Here is an 18231-nt window from a genome sequence, read left to right on the forward strand (position 1 = left end):
CTTCTTCTTATCACAGAATCATAGAATGTTTAGGGGACAGAAGGAATCTTAAAGATCATCCATCTAACCCCCTGCCATGGGCAGGGACACCTTCCACTGGCCTAGATTGCTCAGGCCTTGAACACTCCCAGGGGCAGCTGCAGGTTCTCTGGGCAACCTGTGCCAGGGCCTCACCACCCTCACAGAAAAGATTTTCTCCTTATATCTGATCTAACTCTGTTTCACATTCTAGACATTTAGAATAGAACAGAACAGAACAGAATAGTTAATTGAAAGGGGCCCACAATGATGATTCAGTTCAATTGCTTGACCACTTCAGGGATGACCAAAACATCGAAAAAACATTGAGGTTATTAAGGCCTCTTGAACACTGACAGGCTTGTGGCATTGAACACTTCTCAAGACAAGTCTGGTTTAGCGTTTGACCACTCTTTTGGTAAGGAAATCTTTCCTAATGTCAAATTTGAACCTACCCTGATGCAACTGAACTATTCCCACACATCCTAACACTGGATACCAGGAAGAAAGAACTGGCACCTCCCTCTCCACTTCCCCTTTTCAGGAAGCTGCATCACCACCATCCACCCTGCAACTAAAGCTGACTTTTCTGGGCTCTCTACAGAGAGCAGAGGTCTGTGAGTCAGTGCCCATGGCCCAAGAGCTATCCTCTAAGGATTGTGGGGATATTAATGACTGTCAAGAAATTAAGTGTACCCTAATATGGCATAAATGGTAGATTAAATGTTTTCTCGGTACCTGTATTAAAGCAACAAAAGTATGTTTTATGTGGAACATCCTGGGTAATGGCAGGAAAAAATGTGAACAGATAACACTAAAGCTTTTGAAACAAGCTGGTGTCTAATGTCTAAGGTGACTGTGTGGTCATGTCAGTGCTCATAACCTATGGAGCCAGCTAGGTTCTGTCTTGCTGTCGCCTGCATTGCTCTTGCAGCACTGTAGCCACAAGGCACTGCACCAAGAGCTTCCAGAGGTGATCCTGCTGGGGGACCAGTGCAGCAGTTCCTCCTGAAAGCCACTGCAGTAAAGCAGAGCCAATTTGCACACCTTGAACCCCCTCATCACACAGGTACCTGAGATGAGCTGATCAGAGGAGAGTATCCATGCTCAAGACCCAAAACAGTGACCTTTTCTAGACATGAATAAACCAATACTGACAAAAATTTGAACAGCCTACAGTGAGACTAGAAAATCATAGAATATCCTGAGTCAGAAGGGATTCACAAGGTCCAACTCCTGGCTCTACACAGTACAACCCCAAGAATCACACCACATCTCCAAGAGTGTATTTCAAATGCTTCTTGATGTGACAGCTTTCCTGGGGAGCCTTTCCACTGCCCAGCCACCCTCTGGGTGAAGAACCTTTTTCTAATAGCCAATCTGCCCAAGGATGATGCTGATAAATGCCACTGGAGGACCCAGGATACATTTGGAACAGTCCTTAGCTTGGAGAAATCACAATCTAAATGAAAGACATAAGTAAGAGGTGAATGGATAAGGACTATTATTAACCCTGTTTCATAAACAGAAAAGAATTGAGACTCAAAGCCTGGTTATAATTTACATTATATTCTACCTTTCTAATAGAAAACAAGTAAATAAGAATCAAGGTATGAATGGGCTTCAAAAGTCACACAAGTAACCAGGGAAATACTCCCAAGTTCCTCTTAGATCAAGTTCATTGTATTAATTGGAAACTCCCTCCTCACCTTCCCATATGAAGAGAAAAACCAACAGTGATGTCAGTAGAGAAAACAGAAGAGCACTCTCCTAAGCGTCCATTTTTCATTTATAAGCAAATCCTTAATCCACCTGAGGTTTATATGGCCATAAGAAAAATTCTGCCAGTTTGTACAGAAACTCTGTCCCACCGAACAACTAATCCAGCACTGTCAGATTTGAGCTCCCAAGTAGAAGAGAAGGAAGTTTTCTTCTTACTCCTGCAATATCTAGCCCTGCCGAAACAGAAAACACAGCTTGGAGTGCCATCTAGAGGAATGCACTCCTCTACAGAAAACTGTCTTGCTGGTGGAAGATGTAAGGTCTCACAAAGATTTTCAAGCTGACTCTAGTAAGGAAATAGTGTGTGAGAGCACGAAAAGCACCTGCATGTTCCTCAATATTTTGGCATGTATGTGAATACTCCCAAAATTTCAGTGATATCTGTACAAGTAATTGCATGTCTTAAAAAATCTGCCACAGTATCAAGAAGCATTGATTTGTAATGATGGATAAGATACTCCAAGGAATCTTGGAAATGTCTGAAGAGATAGCTAAGGAGCAGTCTGGAAACTAAAAAAAGGAACATTGATGGGGGTCATGTCTAAAAGTCCTTATTTGTATGGGGATTTTTGTGTATGCACAGCCCTGGAAAGGCTCATGGAGCTCCAGCCCAGTGTCACTCACAGCTGGAGCATGAGCCCTGCTCTCCTTTCCTGTCACCTCAGAAAGTCACCCAGGGCAGAGCTGTGGTGGATACGGATATCAGGCACCAGATGGCTCAGGGTTGTGGTCCCTGAGTGACTGCAGGAGGAAAGGCAGCCCAGAGACACAACACTGCTCAGGGCCAGCACCAGGGCAGCCCAGAAGGAGCAAGGAGGCTCTCCAAGCACTGCCCACAGTGCAGGTGGGATGCCCTAGCCACAACAGCACTCATGTTACAGCTTTGCCCTGCTCCCCATCCTGTTTGCTGCACAACACCAACACACAGACAATCAAACATCCCCAGAGATTCGGAGCTCCAGGGCAGCTGAGTTGGAAACTGACTCCAAAGTTTAAATCCCAGGCATTTGTCTCTAGCAGCTAGCCTCAACACTTAGAAACAGGTAATCTCTAAATTTCTTCAACCAACATTAAACCCTGTATCTCTAATTTCTAAATGCTTTTAAAAATCTGCCCCTGCTATTGTAGGTGATCCTATATATGGCTGAAATGTTAAGGTGGCCAGGAGTTTATTAAAAATGTTTAAATACATGAAAGCAAACACTGTTAATGGAACCTCTAGGTTGAAATATATAGTTTCTAAAGATAAAATAGCAGACCAATAATGATCTGTGTCTCTGATGTTTGCTTTAATGCCAGACAGCTTGTCATACAACACTGTATCCATTTCATTAACTCTGCAATGAGGTAAGCACAAAAAAATTCAAACATCACACATTGACTAGTGGTTTTACAGGTAGAGTCAACTATCAGAAATTCTCATGTCACCAATGTGGATGCCACAAAGAAGTGATTTCTCTGACAAAGACAAAAAGAAGATAGTTCCTTGATTTGCATGTGAACAAGATTCAAATTCATGTTTTGTTTCTATTTTAAGTGCACATTTCAATTCATTTCAGGGTCTTCATCCCAGTTACAGTCTTTCTGCCCCTGCACATCTTCCAGATTCACCGCATATTTGGAATTCCAGTCTCGCTCAAAAAGATCTTTCAACTGTTCCTGAACAGGTTGTTGCCTTCTTTGCAGGTTGGTTGAATTCTGTTTGATAATTAGTCCCACACCAGCTGTATTAGTGAAGTAGTCTTCTGACCAATTGGAAGTCCCTATGCAATGGAAAAGTAGCTGGTTAGAAAACATTCATTTCCCAGTGTTCTGTTTGATCTCTGGGCTTTGTTGATTTGGTCTATGACTGCAAATCTCATTAGGACCAACGAGGCAGCAAAAATCAGGTCACCTCCTTCTTATGCCAGACCTCAGGTTTTGAAAACTTGGTATTAACTGCAACCCTGAAGGTTCATAACCTTCTGATTCATTACAGCCTGTGACAGAATGCACAAATCTACTCATAAACATGGTAATGAAGTGCAATATTTGAGTATTAAGAGAAGTAAAAGCCAGTGTTTGACATGGGTTTCAGTGTTTAAAGAAAAAAGTCTTTAATTTACTTAATTCTCTTCACTTGTTAAAGGAAAACAAAAGGAGAAACTGGACTCCTGATCAATAAACCCTCAGGAGCTGTTCTGAGCTTGACATGCAAAGCCTGCTTCTAAATCAGGCAAAGCTGGAAATCCAGCTGCAGACATTGTCTAGGGCTCTCTCCAAAGCTACCTCAATTCAGAAAATCAAGCACTGTGAAGAATACACATTTGATCACTTACGCACTTCTCCTCGTGATCACTTTAGCCAGAAAAAAATCTGTCAATTCCAGAAGGTGCTTAGGCATGAAAATAAATCATCTGCATATCTGCCTTCAAGTATGAAACAAGTTATTAAAGTATTGAAGGCAATTGGAGCTGTAAACCCTCAGCCAGATGGAAGATCAGGCTATTTGCTGGTGTGTATTGCTGGGAGGATGAGCTGGCTGAAATGACAGAGCACTTTCACGTCTCCTTTTTTGAGGGTTCCTAATAAAAGAATAAAATGTAAACACCATCCCAGTTTTCAGGAACAGCGCACAGTTGACTTTACTGTTTTCTCATTTCCTTTCCTAGAATTCTGTTCAACAAACAGTGCATAGAATTAATTCCTCCCAGCAGTTCCTTTTTGTTAAAGCACTATAATGTTAGATACTGGAGCACCAGCTATCCCTCTGTCATTCTGAGCACACAGGCTGTGAAATTCCCACTGTGCTTGTCACAGGCTGTGCACTCAGCCTTGTCATGCTCTGCTCCTAATGGTTCACAATCATATGAAATAATCTCTTACTGAACTTGACCTACATTATTTTCTCCCCTTCATATCTGTACTTCTTTACCTAGGACAGACTTTGCTTAATATGGCAAAATGAGGTATTTTTTGGTATTGCAGTCTCAGTCCAGTACCTCTGGAGATACTGTAAGTATTTGGAATAATGGAATACATACCAATGTAGGCTACTTTATCAGTGACCATGTATTTGTTGTGATTCACTCTCCCATGAGGAATGTTTGTGTGATTGAGAATGGGAACAATGAAGAGTTTCTGGAGGGAGAGAAATTAAAAATATTAACACAAATACTAGAGTGAGGAACAGACGTCATGATTGGACAGTGCATGTTTTCTATAGTTTCAAAGAATAGAAGAGTATGGGAAGAACAAAAGAGAACATACTGCTCTCTGTTATTGAATAGACCATAGAAGAAATTTTACTTCTATCCAAGAAAATTAGCAAATAATACTTCCACTATACATAAAACTGGATAAGCAATTAAGATCAGATACAGAAAACGTTTGCCTCACAATGTTCCATTAGTGGCACAGCTATTATCATTACAGGGCAGACAATAAAATGCAGTTTTAGGCAGCTGTTTAATAGATTGCATTTACCACTGATTGCTGCTCTTATTTTGTGTGAGAATGGGCTGATCACAGACACAAGGGGTACTGTAGGCAACTAAATGCCTAACTTTTTGTGTTAACTCTTACCAAAATCTACATTTCCCTTTTTATTTTTTTTTTTCTGAAACTCACTCCTCCTTCTGTGATATTTCTCTGTTGTGATTACTGCATCATGTTGGGAGCATCCACACCATCCCCACTCCACCTAATGCATTCCAGCCTAATGCCTATGACCTGTGTGCAATATTTAGTGTTCAAGAACAGATCTGTCTGTATAGGCAGACAGCAGAGTTCTCAATTTTTAAAAAACTGATACCAGTTAGACCAATTTAATATATGCCGTGCAGGAAAAGGTGTCTGAGAGGAGCACTGAGTTATCATATAAACTGTTACTGTCACAGCGCTCAGCAAAAGCAGATGCCTGGATAATGTCTCAAGTGCCACAGCCAGGCACATACCTGATATCACTAGTAGCTTGAAATAGCTGCTTCCTCAAAGATTATATATTGGGCCTTATTTTCACTAAAATGGGAAGCAGTCACTGCAAAAACAGACAACCTGCTTCTCTAAAAGCTAACATTTGTACACACAAACAGCAGCTTATTCTCAGAAATCAGTGTGGGGCCATGTCCTCAAGGTGTCTTTCCAAAATCAGGTTTCTTATTCATACCACGTCGACACTGATGTGGGCATGTGGGTCGTTGAGAGCACGCAGGGACCTCAGATAGTGGAGCATGGCTGGGTCAGTGTATGCCCAGCAGCTGACCAGGAGCCGGACTTGCACTCTGTGGTTGAAAGCCGCACGTCTCAGGGCGTTGTCGATGGCTGGCCAGTATCTGCAGAAAAGGAGGGGTGTGCAAAAAGGGATTTTTTTTTTCTTCACTAGAAAGCTGCAAAGTTAAACTGAGACTATGAGTGATGATGCACAGATGGAATTTCTGATGTCCAGTAAGTGAAGCACTTGTGGCTTCCCTGGAGGTACAAGAAAGGTTTCTGCCTTCTACCAAGTCCATTCTTTTCAGGAACGTGTTTTGAGACCCCCAGACTCTGACAAATTGGGGTGAAATTCATCCGAAAGTTTAAAGCTTAGTAAAGTGCACGTACAGATACACACACAGCATGGTGCCACCATGCCTATCTCCTTAGGAAACTACATAGCAACTCCTGGGTAAAGCCAGTTCATACAACACAGAGTAAAAAGGGCAGTACAGAGCCCAGAGAAAAGTCTAAGAACCATCTTGCAGAATATGGCTTTTTCAGGCCCCTGGAGATTATTTCCAATGTCTGCAGTGGTCCTGTGCCATCAGCCAGTGTGGGCAGACTCTATCCCTCCCCACCTCTCCCTGTCCTCATTGTGTGTGCCCAAAGGTAATGGACACAGCTGTGCTCTCCATGTTCCCTGAACATGGGAAAATTAGTTTTCCTGACACTTGTGTTGGCTGTAGCTATGGGGAACATTTTTAACATCCTTCACCCAGCTACACAACACTAAGATCTGGACAGTGTTCATCCCAGGGCTGGTAACTCCAAACACCCACGTGGCACTTTCATTGCATAGATCCTGACAAATGCTGCACGGAGGGAGACGAACATGTTTAGTACAGATTGGAGGGCTGATACAGAGAGAGGTCCAGCATTTGCTCACAGTCCCATGAGCAATGATGAATTAATTTGCCTAGCTTAATCCTTTTGGTCTTATGTACAAAGGCCTGAATTCTCTAAGCCTCCCCCGTGCATCGTCCTATTGCGATCAATGGCCTGGCCACGTGCTCTGAGGCTCAGGCTTGACTTATAGATTCTGAAAAGCTTGGAAAAACATGCTATTTGAAATGCAATTTTTGAATGGTTTCAATTTTTAAAATATATCAGTTTCTAGTTGATTTACACTCAGGCATTAGACAGCAGCTTTGTTCCCCCTGCCTCAGCTGCTGGAGGAACCTAACCTGAACTAATCAGCTTCAATTCATGGCACTACAGCTGGTTGCTGTGGAGATAGCCCGAGGCCCTGTGCTGCTTTCCCTGGGCCTTTCAAACTCTTGTTTGCATCTGATCAGCCCTAGATGTCACAAACTGTGGATTAAGCCTTCAGATGAAGAATAAGGAGTATTAATGCACTCAGTCCTAAGGGGGAAAAGAGACTTTCTGGGAACTTATTCCCAGAAAGATGAGTGGTTTCTCAGACGATGAGAAACCCAGAAACTCAATTGTATTACATATAAACTGAAAATCCTCTGAGGTGTTTGATTTATAAAAGATATCCTCCAAGCAGAGGCTGGTCTCAAGATTTTGTTTCTTGGACAGTAGAATTATCTGTGTCTATTATCCTAAAATCTTCCCCATAACACACCCATGCCTCAGCTGAACAACAGAGGCTTTACACAGTTGTGACAGAGGGACATAATGCATTATATCATTCTGGATAAATGGCAGCCTAGAGCTTACCCTATTGCACAAGACATGTTGCACATAATTCTTTCACTTGAACTTCTTTCTCAGATTATTTAGCTGGCTGGAAAACTCAGAAATGTTGTAAGCAGATAATTCAGAGCCCTTGGTTGCACATGAGCATCCCAATTCAAGCATATCTAAGAGGATCTGGGAGTCTTAGTGCTGCCCCATGACTAACTTTCTGTGCTGCTCAGGTTTGGGTTCATGTGCAGAGCCTGCATTGTTCTGCTGTGGCCTCGGGCAGTCTCTGGGACCATGGCAGTGGTTCACCACACGCAGGCTCAAGGCCAGATGGGGCTTTGAGCAGCCTGGTCTAGTGAAAGGTGTCCCTGCCCATGGCACAGGAGGGGGAGGAAGGAGGTGGTCTGTAGCCCAAACCATTCTGTGATTACTCCAGATCACCACTATCACCTTATCTCTGAAGCTGCTGCTGGAACTTAGATGGAATTATTAAAAACAACACAAATACCTCAAACAACAACCAAAAAAAAAAAAACAACAAAAAAACCTCAACAAAAAAAACCACCAAGCCCCAAACAAACAAAAGACCCCAGAAATTTCTTTTAGAGGCTGTTTCAGCTCTCACTGCAAAGGTCAGGAGAGTCAAGAACTACCCTCTAAATTACTGGTCAAGTGCATCAAGCAGGAAATAGAGCAGGAAGTCAAGACTCTTCAGACGTAAAGGACAGCAAGAAAGAAAAATGGGAGAAAGAAAGGAGAGCACAGAAATGTTTTCTCTGAAAAATCTGGTGTCAGATAGATTTCTGGTGTTCCTCTCAATTCATAAAGCTGCTGTGTTGAATTTTGGAGGACGCTGGACCTGACTGTCTCTAGTATGGCATTTCACAGCTTTTCTGCTGTGTGTAGAGCTCAGGAGGGTGCTCCAAAACACCAGCAAAGCACACAGATATTGGTAATCATCCTTCCTGCAGCATCAGGACTGGAATCACAGAATCCTAGAATTGTTAGGTTCTGGAAATCACCTTTAAGATCATCAAGTCCAACTCTCAGCCCAGCATTAGCACCATGTTCACCACTAAACCATGTACTCAAGTGCCATATCCACAGAATTTTTAAACACTTCCAGGGATGGTGGCTCCACCACTTCCCTGGGTAGTCTGTTCCAATACCTGACAACCCTTTCCATTAATTTTTTTTTTCCTAACATCCAACCTAAACCTCCCCTGGAACAACTTGAGGCTGTTTCCTCTCATCCTGTCCCTTGGTACCTGGGAGGCACAGTCTGCAGGATGGTTGGGAATGCAGAGCAAAGTCTCTCTCCATTCTGAATATTTTCATTGCAGAAGGAGGGGAATAATATATTATTTTCTTTAAATAGTACAAGTAGCTGATTTGCTCAGGATTAAAACTGTACCTTTTTGGTTGAACAAAACGGCTGGTAGGGAAATATTCCATAACAGAAACATAGACAAACTTCTGTGCCCGACTGATAATACTGAGTATAGCAGAGAGGTCATGGGTGCGACCTTCTGGACAAAATGCTGGAGGGGAAGCCTGTAAAAAAAAAACCAAAAAAACAAAACAAAACAAAACAAAACCAAAAAAAAAAAGGAAAACACATAGATCAGTGATTTAATTATTTTTTTTTTAAATTTCAGACCCCTTTATGTTTAGATCTGTCTAGTTTTCATTAAAATATCACAAAGCACTTGAGATGGGCCACCATCTTTCCTCATGCCTTTCATATCCTGCTGGGTCAGATACTTATGGATATATTGAGCCTACAGGTGGTTAAAAGAGACCTGCACGCTGTTCCTGCCATACAATTTGACAGCTTATGCTGGGTTTATCCCTATCCTTTGAACAATTCCAAAGAAACCTAAGGAACAAATTATTATCCACCCGGAACACAAACAACTCAGGAGGACTGCTGAAGAAACTTTCCTACTCAATCCTTAAACAGTTTACAGTCTGTCATATTAATTTCAAACATACTTACAGAAAAATAGGTTTCTGTCAAGATTCCATTGAATTCTACTTCCAGAGGCTGATGATTGTTAATGTGGGTTGAATAATTAAGAGGCCAAGGCTTTGGGATGGTAGCATTAGGATATCCAACATCCCAGTAGGTACTAAATGTTTTCCAGAGGTCTTGGGCCAAACAGCTGCAGTTATACATCACAGCACCAAACTCCTTTACCTGCAAAGAGAACAAGCTGTGTCACAGCCCCAGAAAGAGCCACCTCCAGGGGTTTCTTTGCTGTTTCTTATGCTCTGACAATATTTTACATAATTATGATTTTTCTCTGTTATCTGCCAGGACATGAATTTTCCCCCAGATTTTGAATATGCAGCAGCAGACGTTACCTGAGATAAAGATCTCCAGTCCATGTTTGCACTACCAATATATATGTGTTTCATGTCTACTATCCAGAATTTGCTATGCAACACTCCTCCTGTCAAATGTCCAAAATCAATCTTTTTCACATGAGCCCCTGAAGAAAGATGGAGAGGGGAAAAAAAGAGTTGAGATACAGCATGGAGATGGTTCTTCAACAGCTAGGACACATCTGCATGTCTGACTCTTGCAGGCAGTAACAGCTACCAAAATTTACAAGCACTAATTCCTGGGAACACAGTAACTTGAAAAAAAATTATGCAAAATGTGAACTTTCAGAAAATCCTAAAGAGCATGACAAGACAGAAAAAAAGCATGAACTAATGAGCAGACAGTGCTTGTCCTGTGAACCCATTTAAGCACTACATCAGAACAGGCCTTGGAGACCAGTTTCCCACAAATGCCTTTTTGCAATACAGAAGCTGTGAGTGGATCACTGAAGGGAAATAATTACCTTTTTCCTTTAAAAGCTCAAGGTCCTTTGATTTTGTAGCCAGAGTTGGTGAACTTGCTGCAATATACAAAGAGACATTCTTTGCAAGCAACCTCTCAAACCTCTGCAGAATATCTTCACCCTGTGTGGTACATTGTTATTTTTTATATTTTGTTACAGAAGGTGTAGTAAGATATATGCAAGGGCAGTGTTACTAATGGGTGCTTCATTTGAAGAACCCCAGCACAAGGGAGGTCAGAATTTTCACCTATTTCAGTCTAACTTGACTGAAGGAGGAAAGTTGGAGTGTTGCTTCAGAACAGCATGGAAAACCTTCCTGGATTTGCAGGAGGAGTTAAGCAATGTCTCTGGGAGACAGACCACACAGCCAGCCTGACCTCTACCACATGGACATGAGGAAAAACAACCACAGACATGCTTGCTGTTGATTTTACCTTACCTGCTTGGAGGAGGAGTCATTGACACCGATATCCTTCCCAGTAAGAGACCAGTAGTAAGAAGCCACGTGCACTTTTTCCTGGGCTAGATCAAGCAGTCTCATCCAGGCTTGGAACAAGGGTTTGGCTGCAGTGCTGTTTATCTCGAAGGGTAAGTCATAAGGAACATTTTCCACGAGTTCAAAGCTGCAATGGCAATTTTGTATTGTGAAGCAAGTGACTGTGACCCCAGCAGGACACCAAGCACCTGTCAGGCTACACAGTTGGCCATGCTGGGTATCAGCCTCCACAGCAAACAAGATGAGCTGGACAAACAAGCTGGGAGTGCTCTCTACCCCTAGCTTTTATAGCCAGGCTTACATTATTGGACCTCCCCAGTTCAGCAGAGTGGTTTCTCAGTAGGCATTCTGAGCTTTTTATTTTACCATGCCTAAGATGTGGAGAAAAGCAAACCCCCACAGCTGGATGTTGCTAGGGTACCCTCTTCACCCTCTCCCAGCACAGACATTCCCTACCCCTCCAGTCTCTGTGAAGCCACTGCTCTGCCAGCTGGTCACTCTGCTGTGACAGAAAAGGAGGATGGCTGGAGGTGGCAGAGGAGGAACTGAGCTGAGATGAACATAGAAGCATAGGACTGGGAGAGGAGCAGTGACACTGCCCCTACTGTCCCTCACAGCAGGCAACTACCAATTACCCAGTGCCTAAACAGCACCCCCACTCTTCCCAAATTAGTGGTGCTTCATCACTTATGATACAGTGGGAAGAGAATAAAACCCATGCTGATATTATCAGTACTGTAACTATTTCTCTCTCTGTGAGATGACTTCTCCATGTGCCATCTAACCTGACTCACCTGCAGGAGTCATTGGATCTGTTGGTGCCCTCCTCAGTTATTGTGGTTCTTGGGAGATCTCCATAGAGTCCTTCTTCCTCCTCCACCTTTCTGTAAATGCTGACAACTGCTGCTTCTTCTCCATCAGCATCAACTGTGCTGCCCACACTCAGGAAGTAAAAAGCCATCAGGGCAAGACCAAGCATCAGAATTGCCCCTAAGATTTGAAACTAGAACAGAACCCAGAGAGGAGAAGATTTAAGTGATCACCAAGACATTGGTGCACCAGCTAATGGATGACTACCTGTGCAGGTGAATAAATCACAGTCTTTGAATAGGAGATCTGCTTGCAGCTACTGCCAGACAGTGTTCTTAGGTGCAGCACTGAAAGTGAGGAACAACTGTTCGAGGTCTGCTTGGCCAGGGCCCTGAGCAACCTGATCTAGTTGAAGATGTCCCTTCTCTCTGCCAGGGGGTTGGATTAGATGACCTTTAAAAGGTCCCTTCAAACTGAAATGAGGTGCAGTGAGAAGGACCAAAACTTGCTAAAATTATTCACATTGAAACACCAAAATCAGGGAAGAAAGGTAAACAAAGAGACAGGAGAATAAATTGAAGAAAGGAAATACTAAGAAACAAAAGAGAAAATTCTGAAACTAAGTGAAAACAATAAAAGCCAATGGGACGACATGACATGCATGGAAATGGACCAAAGCTTGCCCAATTGATCCTCATTGAAATGGCAAGATTTCTTCCCCTTTCCCGAAAGGAAGAATTTCCTGAAACTCCATGAAATCTTGAAAGAGAGAATCAAGTGGAACAAACACTCTGGAAAAGAGATATGATCAAATAAAGTGCAACTGGGGGGAAAAAAAGAAAATTTGGAAATGGATTGGTGTTGGTTTATGTGATGATTATGACTTCCATTTTTTGGTTTAATTTTTTTTGTGCCAACATATCAATCCTTTGTTTTTTCACAAATTTTGTGATTGTCATTGATTAGCTTTATTTTAGCACAGGACCAGTGGATGTTCAACAAAATTTCTACCAAAATCAAAATAGGGAAATTTCTAACATAAGGTTAGCTGTGGGATTAAGCCAAGCATTACCATAAAAAGGAAGTTTGTGTTGTCAGGGGAAAAAAAACAGGCAGAAAGTGTCAGAGGCAGAAAGACATTTTGTGGTTTCTGAACACATTCTGGTTTTGTCTTAAACCTCCCTTAACTGAAACGACACAAATCTCATTTATCCATGTGTAGAGTATTCCCATATCATTCTACTGTGGTGAGTTAGTTTCATTTCCTATTTCCTCATTTCCCTTTTACTACACTTTTTTTTTTTTTTTCCTGAATGTAGATGGAAAAAAAAAAAAAAAAAAAACCAAACCCAAAAGTAGCCTGGCTACCTGGTAGCTTCAGATCTGCAGTCCAGCCACTCACATGCTGAAAATTATAGCACCATGCTCTAAATGCTGCCTGTGCCAAGCAGGAAAAGGCAACCAGCCACACATGCAGATCTATTTCCCCCCAGTAATTATCATGTCTGGCTCCCCATGGCAATTGGTGGGAGTTGGAACCATCCACCACCCTGTGATAGGCAACATGGACTTCAGAGTTGAGCTTCTGAGCTTCCAGGCAGGAGAATTGAGTCTGGGGGTGGTTGTGAGGCTGTAGCCATAAATCTGAGCTAAATCAAGCACATGGGAAAACCACACAGGTACCACTTGCCTCTGAAAGTTTCTATTTCAGTTTCTGTGTGGATAAAGCTTCTTGCTTTTAATCTTCTCTGCTTTGCTCAAAATCTACAGAGCTGACATGGATTTCAGGCTGTGATTTGAATAAAACAATAATCTTTAAGCTATCTACTTAAATTTTTGCCCTCTGGCTTGTTCTCTACCTTACAAAAAAAAAAAATCTCATCCATTTTTAAGAGATCCAGATTTCATCACATGAACACATTAGCAAGACTTAGACAGGTTATAGAAGACATTTCTAAGGTAAGAAATCTATTTTGAAGTCACATCATGGCTGTCACCATGCTACACACTGTGATGTCTAGGTACTCTGGGCATCTGAATAAATGAACAAATGAATACATGAATAAATGCTGTGCCAGTGCTGGAAGTGAGGCTGTTTGAACGAGCATGGTTTCCTTGTCCTGAGCCAGACTGAGCTGCAGGATTTATCTCCACATTACTCCCTCTGGGCAAGGTTTGATCAGTCTACCAGATAAATCAATGAGGGTTTTGTCACTCACTTGTTTACAAATAGGATTGAAACCTACACAGATTTCTAAAATGGCCAATAAAATCATTCTTCTTAACCTGTTATTTCTTTTCAGAAATGTCAGCACAATCTCAGCTCTTGTAAGCAAATGTGGTGTATCCCAATAATTACCGTTTTGACGTCTTTTTGATTGTTCACGCCTAATTTCATGTTGAAGGACTCATTAAACATCAGGGATGTTTTCAATGCTTTTTTCACAATCTGAAAAACAGAAATGTATGCAAGGGGAAAAATAAAGCTTTATGACAACATTTGTGTACAGTCAATTACAGACAAAAAGTGTAGGTTACTGCCACTGCTTTACACAGTGCTCTGAGATTTGAGTATGGATCTGTGCAACATGCTCCCTGTGTTATGGGTCTTGAGTGACATTAACAGATCCCAAAGTGACAGAGAGACATGTCCCCGCAGTTTTTCCCCAGTGCTGTCTACACACAAAAATCCCTGCAGTAATTAATGTGTAAACAACTGCATCGCTGCCTCTTCCAGCCATCCTTCAACACCCACTTTTGTCCTGTTGCAAGCGAACATATTTGCCAACAAGCAGTAATTAAATGCAGAAGCAGTGGGTGATAGTGTGCAGCATCAGTCTCATCCTGCGTGTGACTCTGTCAGGCTTCTGCTCTCTTCCTGTGCCTGTGAGTTGTCTTCAATGCCAGTGTCTCTTCCAGAAGTGACTCTGGACGAGTCAGGGACAGGGGCCAGTCAGTTAAGGGGACAGGGACCATGCTGAAATACAAACTCCCCTTCTCCCCTGTTGCAGTCATGACTCTGGAAAATAAAAGTTATCTTCTTTTCCTTCTCAGGCAGTATTTCTCCAATCTTGTGTTACTGTCAGCAGAGACAACCATAAGAGCAAATACCAAAATATGCCAATATGACAGCAGATGGCCAGACAGGGGGAATTGGCACTTGCCTATTTTACCTTCTCAAAAACTTGACACATGCCCAGTGGGTCATGAATCATCTCAGCATTGGCAGAGGTGAATTTACCCCACAGGAGCCTGATGACACGTTTCATTCTCAGAAGCAAGAAGCAAATCCTGGGGTACAGCAGATCTCATAAGGTGCTACCAGATGATCCCTCCACCTGTCCAGTCCCTGAACGACTGCTTCTGACCCCTGAGCCACGGGGCTTTTGTAGCCTGGAGGATGAACCTGCTGCAGTGGTATTGGATGTGGAGTTGCTCTGTGGGTGGCCACACTCAAACAAGTTTTACGTAGGAAGGATCCTGCCAGACTTGTCCCATCCATCTTGGCATGTGTTCACAGCTGTTGTCACCTGAACTGGGTGGGCTTACGGTGTCTGCCCTCCCCCAGCAGTAAAGCAGCATGGCCATCCACATTCCCTGCTGCTTCCAGCTCCTGCCCACTCCACCTTTCTGTATGGATGCTGTGGCTGCATGGAACAGGCAGGGGGTGGACACAGCCCCAATGGCTTCCTCTGGGACTCGACTCACAGGTACTGGTGGGGCTGAAGCAAAGGGGGGGAGGATGTCTTGGAAGACAAGGGAGGTGGGTCTGAAACAGTGACTTGGGGAACACAGAGAGGGATGTGCAAAGGGAGGGCCTGTGGTAAAAGAGCAGACGAGAGAGAATGGCAAAGATGGAAAAGGTGTAGAGGGAAGAAAAGGTACAAACACTTCTGCTTAAAAGCAGGACTGGAGCTGCATAGAAAAAAGCCCTGTTTCCACTTGAGGACCTGCTTGTTGTTATCAGCTGCAATCACTACAGCAGGGCCCACTTCCCAAAGCAGTTTTACTCACACTTTTCACTGTCACTTCCGTTTGCTGCCCCAAGCTCAGCTGAAAGCTTTTCTACTAGAAATAGCTACAAATGCTGGCAGGTAAGCATCCATTCTCCCAGCCCTGGAGAAATGGAGTGGCTGCCAGCAGTAAAGGACAGTTGGCCATTCCCATACCTCTGAAATCCCAGTTCATGTTTTTAGCACAATATAAAGACCCACTGTCTTACCCCAAAGAGCTGACAGCCCAAGCAGATGGGGGGATATAACCCACCACACAGAGAAAGGTGTGTGACAGCAACACACGTGAGAGGAAATGGTCACACTCCAACCCAGAAATCTTAGTGGGAGGAAAAGAAAGAGACAGCAAGATGTGAAAGAGTTGGGTAGAAAGTGAGGCAAAGGTATTTTAAAGGAGGAGAAGAAAGGCATCTGACAAACAGCATCAGCCCTTCAGGCTGGGCCAGGAGAGCCCACTGAGGCTGCAGGTCACACTCTACACCCTGTGACTCTGGCACAGCTGTCCCAATCAGCTGGGCTGGCGGGAACAAACAGCCACCACGAGTGTTCTCATCACGGAGCTGAGAGGCATCCCTCTGTCTCCCTTGTCCCTCTGGCTCCCTTGTCCCTCTGGCTCCCAAATTCACATCTGATGACCCAGGCAGTGTCTTAGTAAGAAACTGCAGGTGTCAGTGCTATTAGAGCCACATGATGGCCTCAGATGGATGGAGCTTACCAGAAACAACTTGTTTCACTTCTCTTTTTCAGCAACAGTTACAAAATGTCTTCCAAAAGCAGTGTTTTTCTTAAAATACGAAGGTGAACAGATTTCATATGTGCTGTGATAGAATCATCTACCATTCTGTTCAAACAAAGCCCTTCTTGATGTTTTTGACTGGTGATGGGTTGAAGTCCCACCTGCTATAGAGAAGTCATGAGAACTGCTCTAAAACAGTTTAATTTTCAAGAAGGGAAACATCACAGACACAACCAGAATTCCTAAGAATAATATTGTAGTTAGTCAGCAATTAACTGCGGCTCCCTCAAAGTTTTCAGGGCTCTACCAGCTTCATTCAATGACTGAATAAAGTTCATCCAAGAGCAATAAATATAAGCACTGCTTAGCATTGCTGGGACACCAGCTAATGCCAGTCTGCTGAGTACCCACAGGACACTGCTGTTCATACCATTAAGGTTGCTTTCTCTTTGCCTCTGAAATACGTCTTGGTACTTCTTTTCTCCACCAGCAACAAATTGTGTCAGATTTTGAATTTCAAACACAAGAATGTGATTTTTCACTATACCAAATCGTCCCCAGGAGCTGTTTGAAGTTCCTCAGATGAACAAGGTGCATTCATCTCTCCATGGCCACCCCCCAGCTCTCTCAAGATGATGACCAATGTACTTACCATCCTGGAAGGTCTCCTCCTGTGTGGATGTCCCACTGTACTCTGATGTTACTCCCAGCCTTATGTACAAAAGGCAATACTCATGCTCTGTCAGCACATTTGTTTAGGGTTCTTCTGGCTTTTTTCCCCTCCTGCTGTAGATCACTTCCTCTTAGACACTGAGTTTCACAACGTGTACTGACAGAGTACTAAGTTATCCTCCAGTTGTTGTGACCCAGTTCTTAAACTCCAGATCCTGATCTTCATGGTTTGCCATAACTTGCTCTGTTGGGTGGCAAAGCTCCCACTCAGTGGTGGAAAGTCCACATCAGCATGGGAAGACACTGGCTGGAAGGACTGCTTGGCTTTGGTGCTGTTAGCAGCCCAAACATGGCTCTATTTTCACTGCATTATTCTTAACCAGAAGCTTCATTTTAAGCAGGCAAACAAACTCTCCAAAACAACCTCTCTGCAAAATTTTTCTTGAAAGCACAAACACAAGGGAGCAAACCAGCTCCTTTGAAACAATGCAGTCCTCACCTTGAACACGTGGCATTTGGGATTTGCAGTTGAGGGGTTATATCTGACATTGAGATTGGGGCAGCTTCTAAGAAATTATACCTTCTATAAAAAACACAAAGGCTGCACCTCAGCTGACACAAATTGCTCTGGAACACTGCTGTTTTTCTCCAGGCAGCCTCTTGTTCCTACTGAACCCAAGGATGCAGTTCCCTAGTGCAGTACCAGAGGAAGAATGCTGTAAGGAGTCAATGGAGAGACAGCTTGGAACACCTTGTTTAGGCTTTAGCACACCTTGTATTAAGCTGCTGAAGATGGAAAAAATAAGGAGCCAGAGGATAGGTCTGGTACAACAGGAGCCAGGATAGGTCTGGCTTTCCCTGGGAAACTGCAAGTGCCGTGAGTCTTCTGCTTCCCTCAAGACCAAAACACAAGCATGAAGTCAAAGAAGCCCAAAAAGTAATTAGTGGAGCAGAGAGGACACCTCT

At 43.2% G+C, this 18231-nt stretch overlaps 1 protein-coding gene across 1 annotated transcript; it reads right to left on the reverse strand.

The window, feature by feature from the left end:
- Window positions 1-3068: 3068 nt before the first annotated feature.
- Window positions 3069-17317, reverse strand: PLD4 (phospholipase D family member 4). Its single transcript, XM_053980320.1, has 11 exons — window positions 17246-17317; window positions 14204-14293; window positions 11829-12037; window positions 10978-11161; window positions 10539-10659; window positions 10054-10181; window positions 9686-9886; window positions 9101-9240; window positions 5948-6113; window positions 4824-4920; window positions 3069-3563 (listed from the first exon to the last, which is right to left on the reverse strand). Exons 1-11 carry the CDS (start codon window positions 17246-17248, stop codon window positions 3346-3348), a joined length of 1557 nt encoding a protein of 518 aa, XP_053836295.1. The 5' UTR covers window positions 17249-17317; the 3' UTR covers window positions 3069-3345.
- Between the last annotated feature and the right edge of the window lie 914 nt (window positions 17318-18231).

The sequence above is a fragment of the Vidua macroura genome, chromosome 6 (assembly GCF_024509145.1).
Source record: "Vidua macroura isolate BioBank_ID:100142 chromosome 6, ASM2450914v1, whole genome shotgun sequence".
Taxonomy (NCBI): Eukaryota; Metazoa; Chordata; class Aves; order Passeriformes; family Viduidae; genus Vidua; species Vidua macroura.

What these genes read in the sequence shown, in the direction of transcription:
- PLD4 (XM_053980320.1), bottom strand. An exon ending in ATGACTCCTCCTCCAAGCAG is followed by an intron (nt 10,660 to 10,977) that starts GTAAGGTAAAAT and finishes TGTACCACACAG; the next exon opens with GGTGAAGATATTCTGCAGAG. An exon ending in TGATAAAGTAGCCTACATTG is followed by an intron (nt 3,564 to 4,823) that starts GTATGTATTCCA and finishes TCCATTGCATAG; the next exon opens with GGACTTCCAATTGGTCAGAA.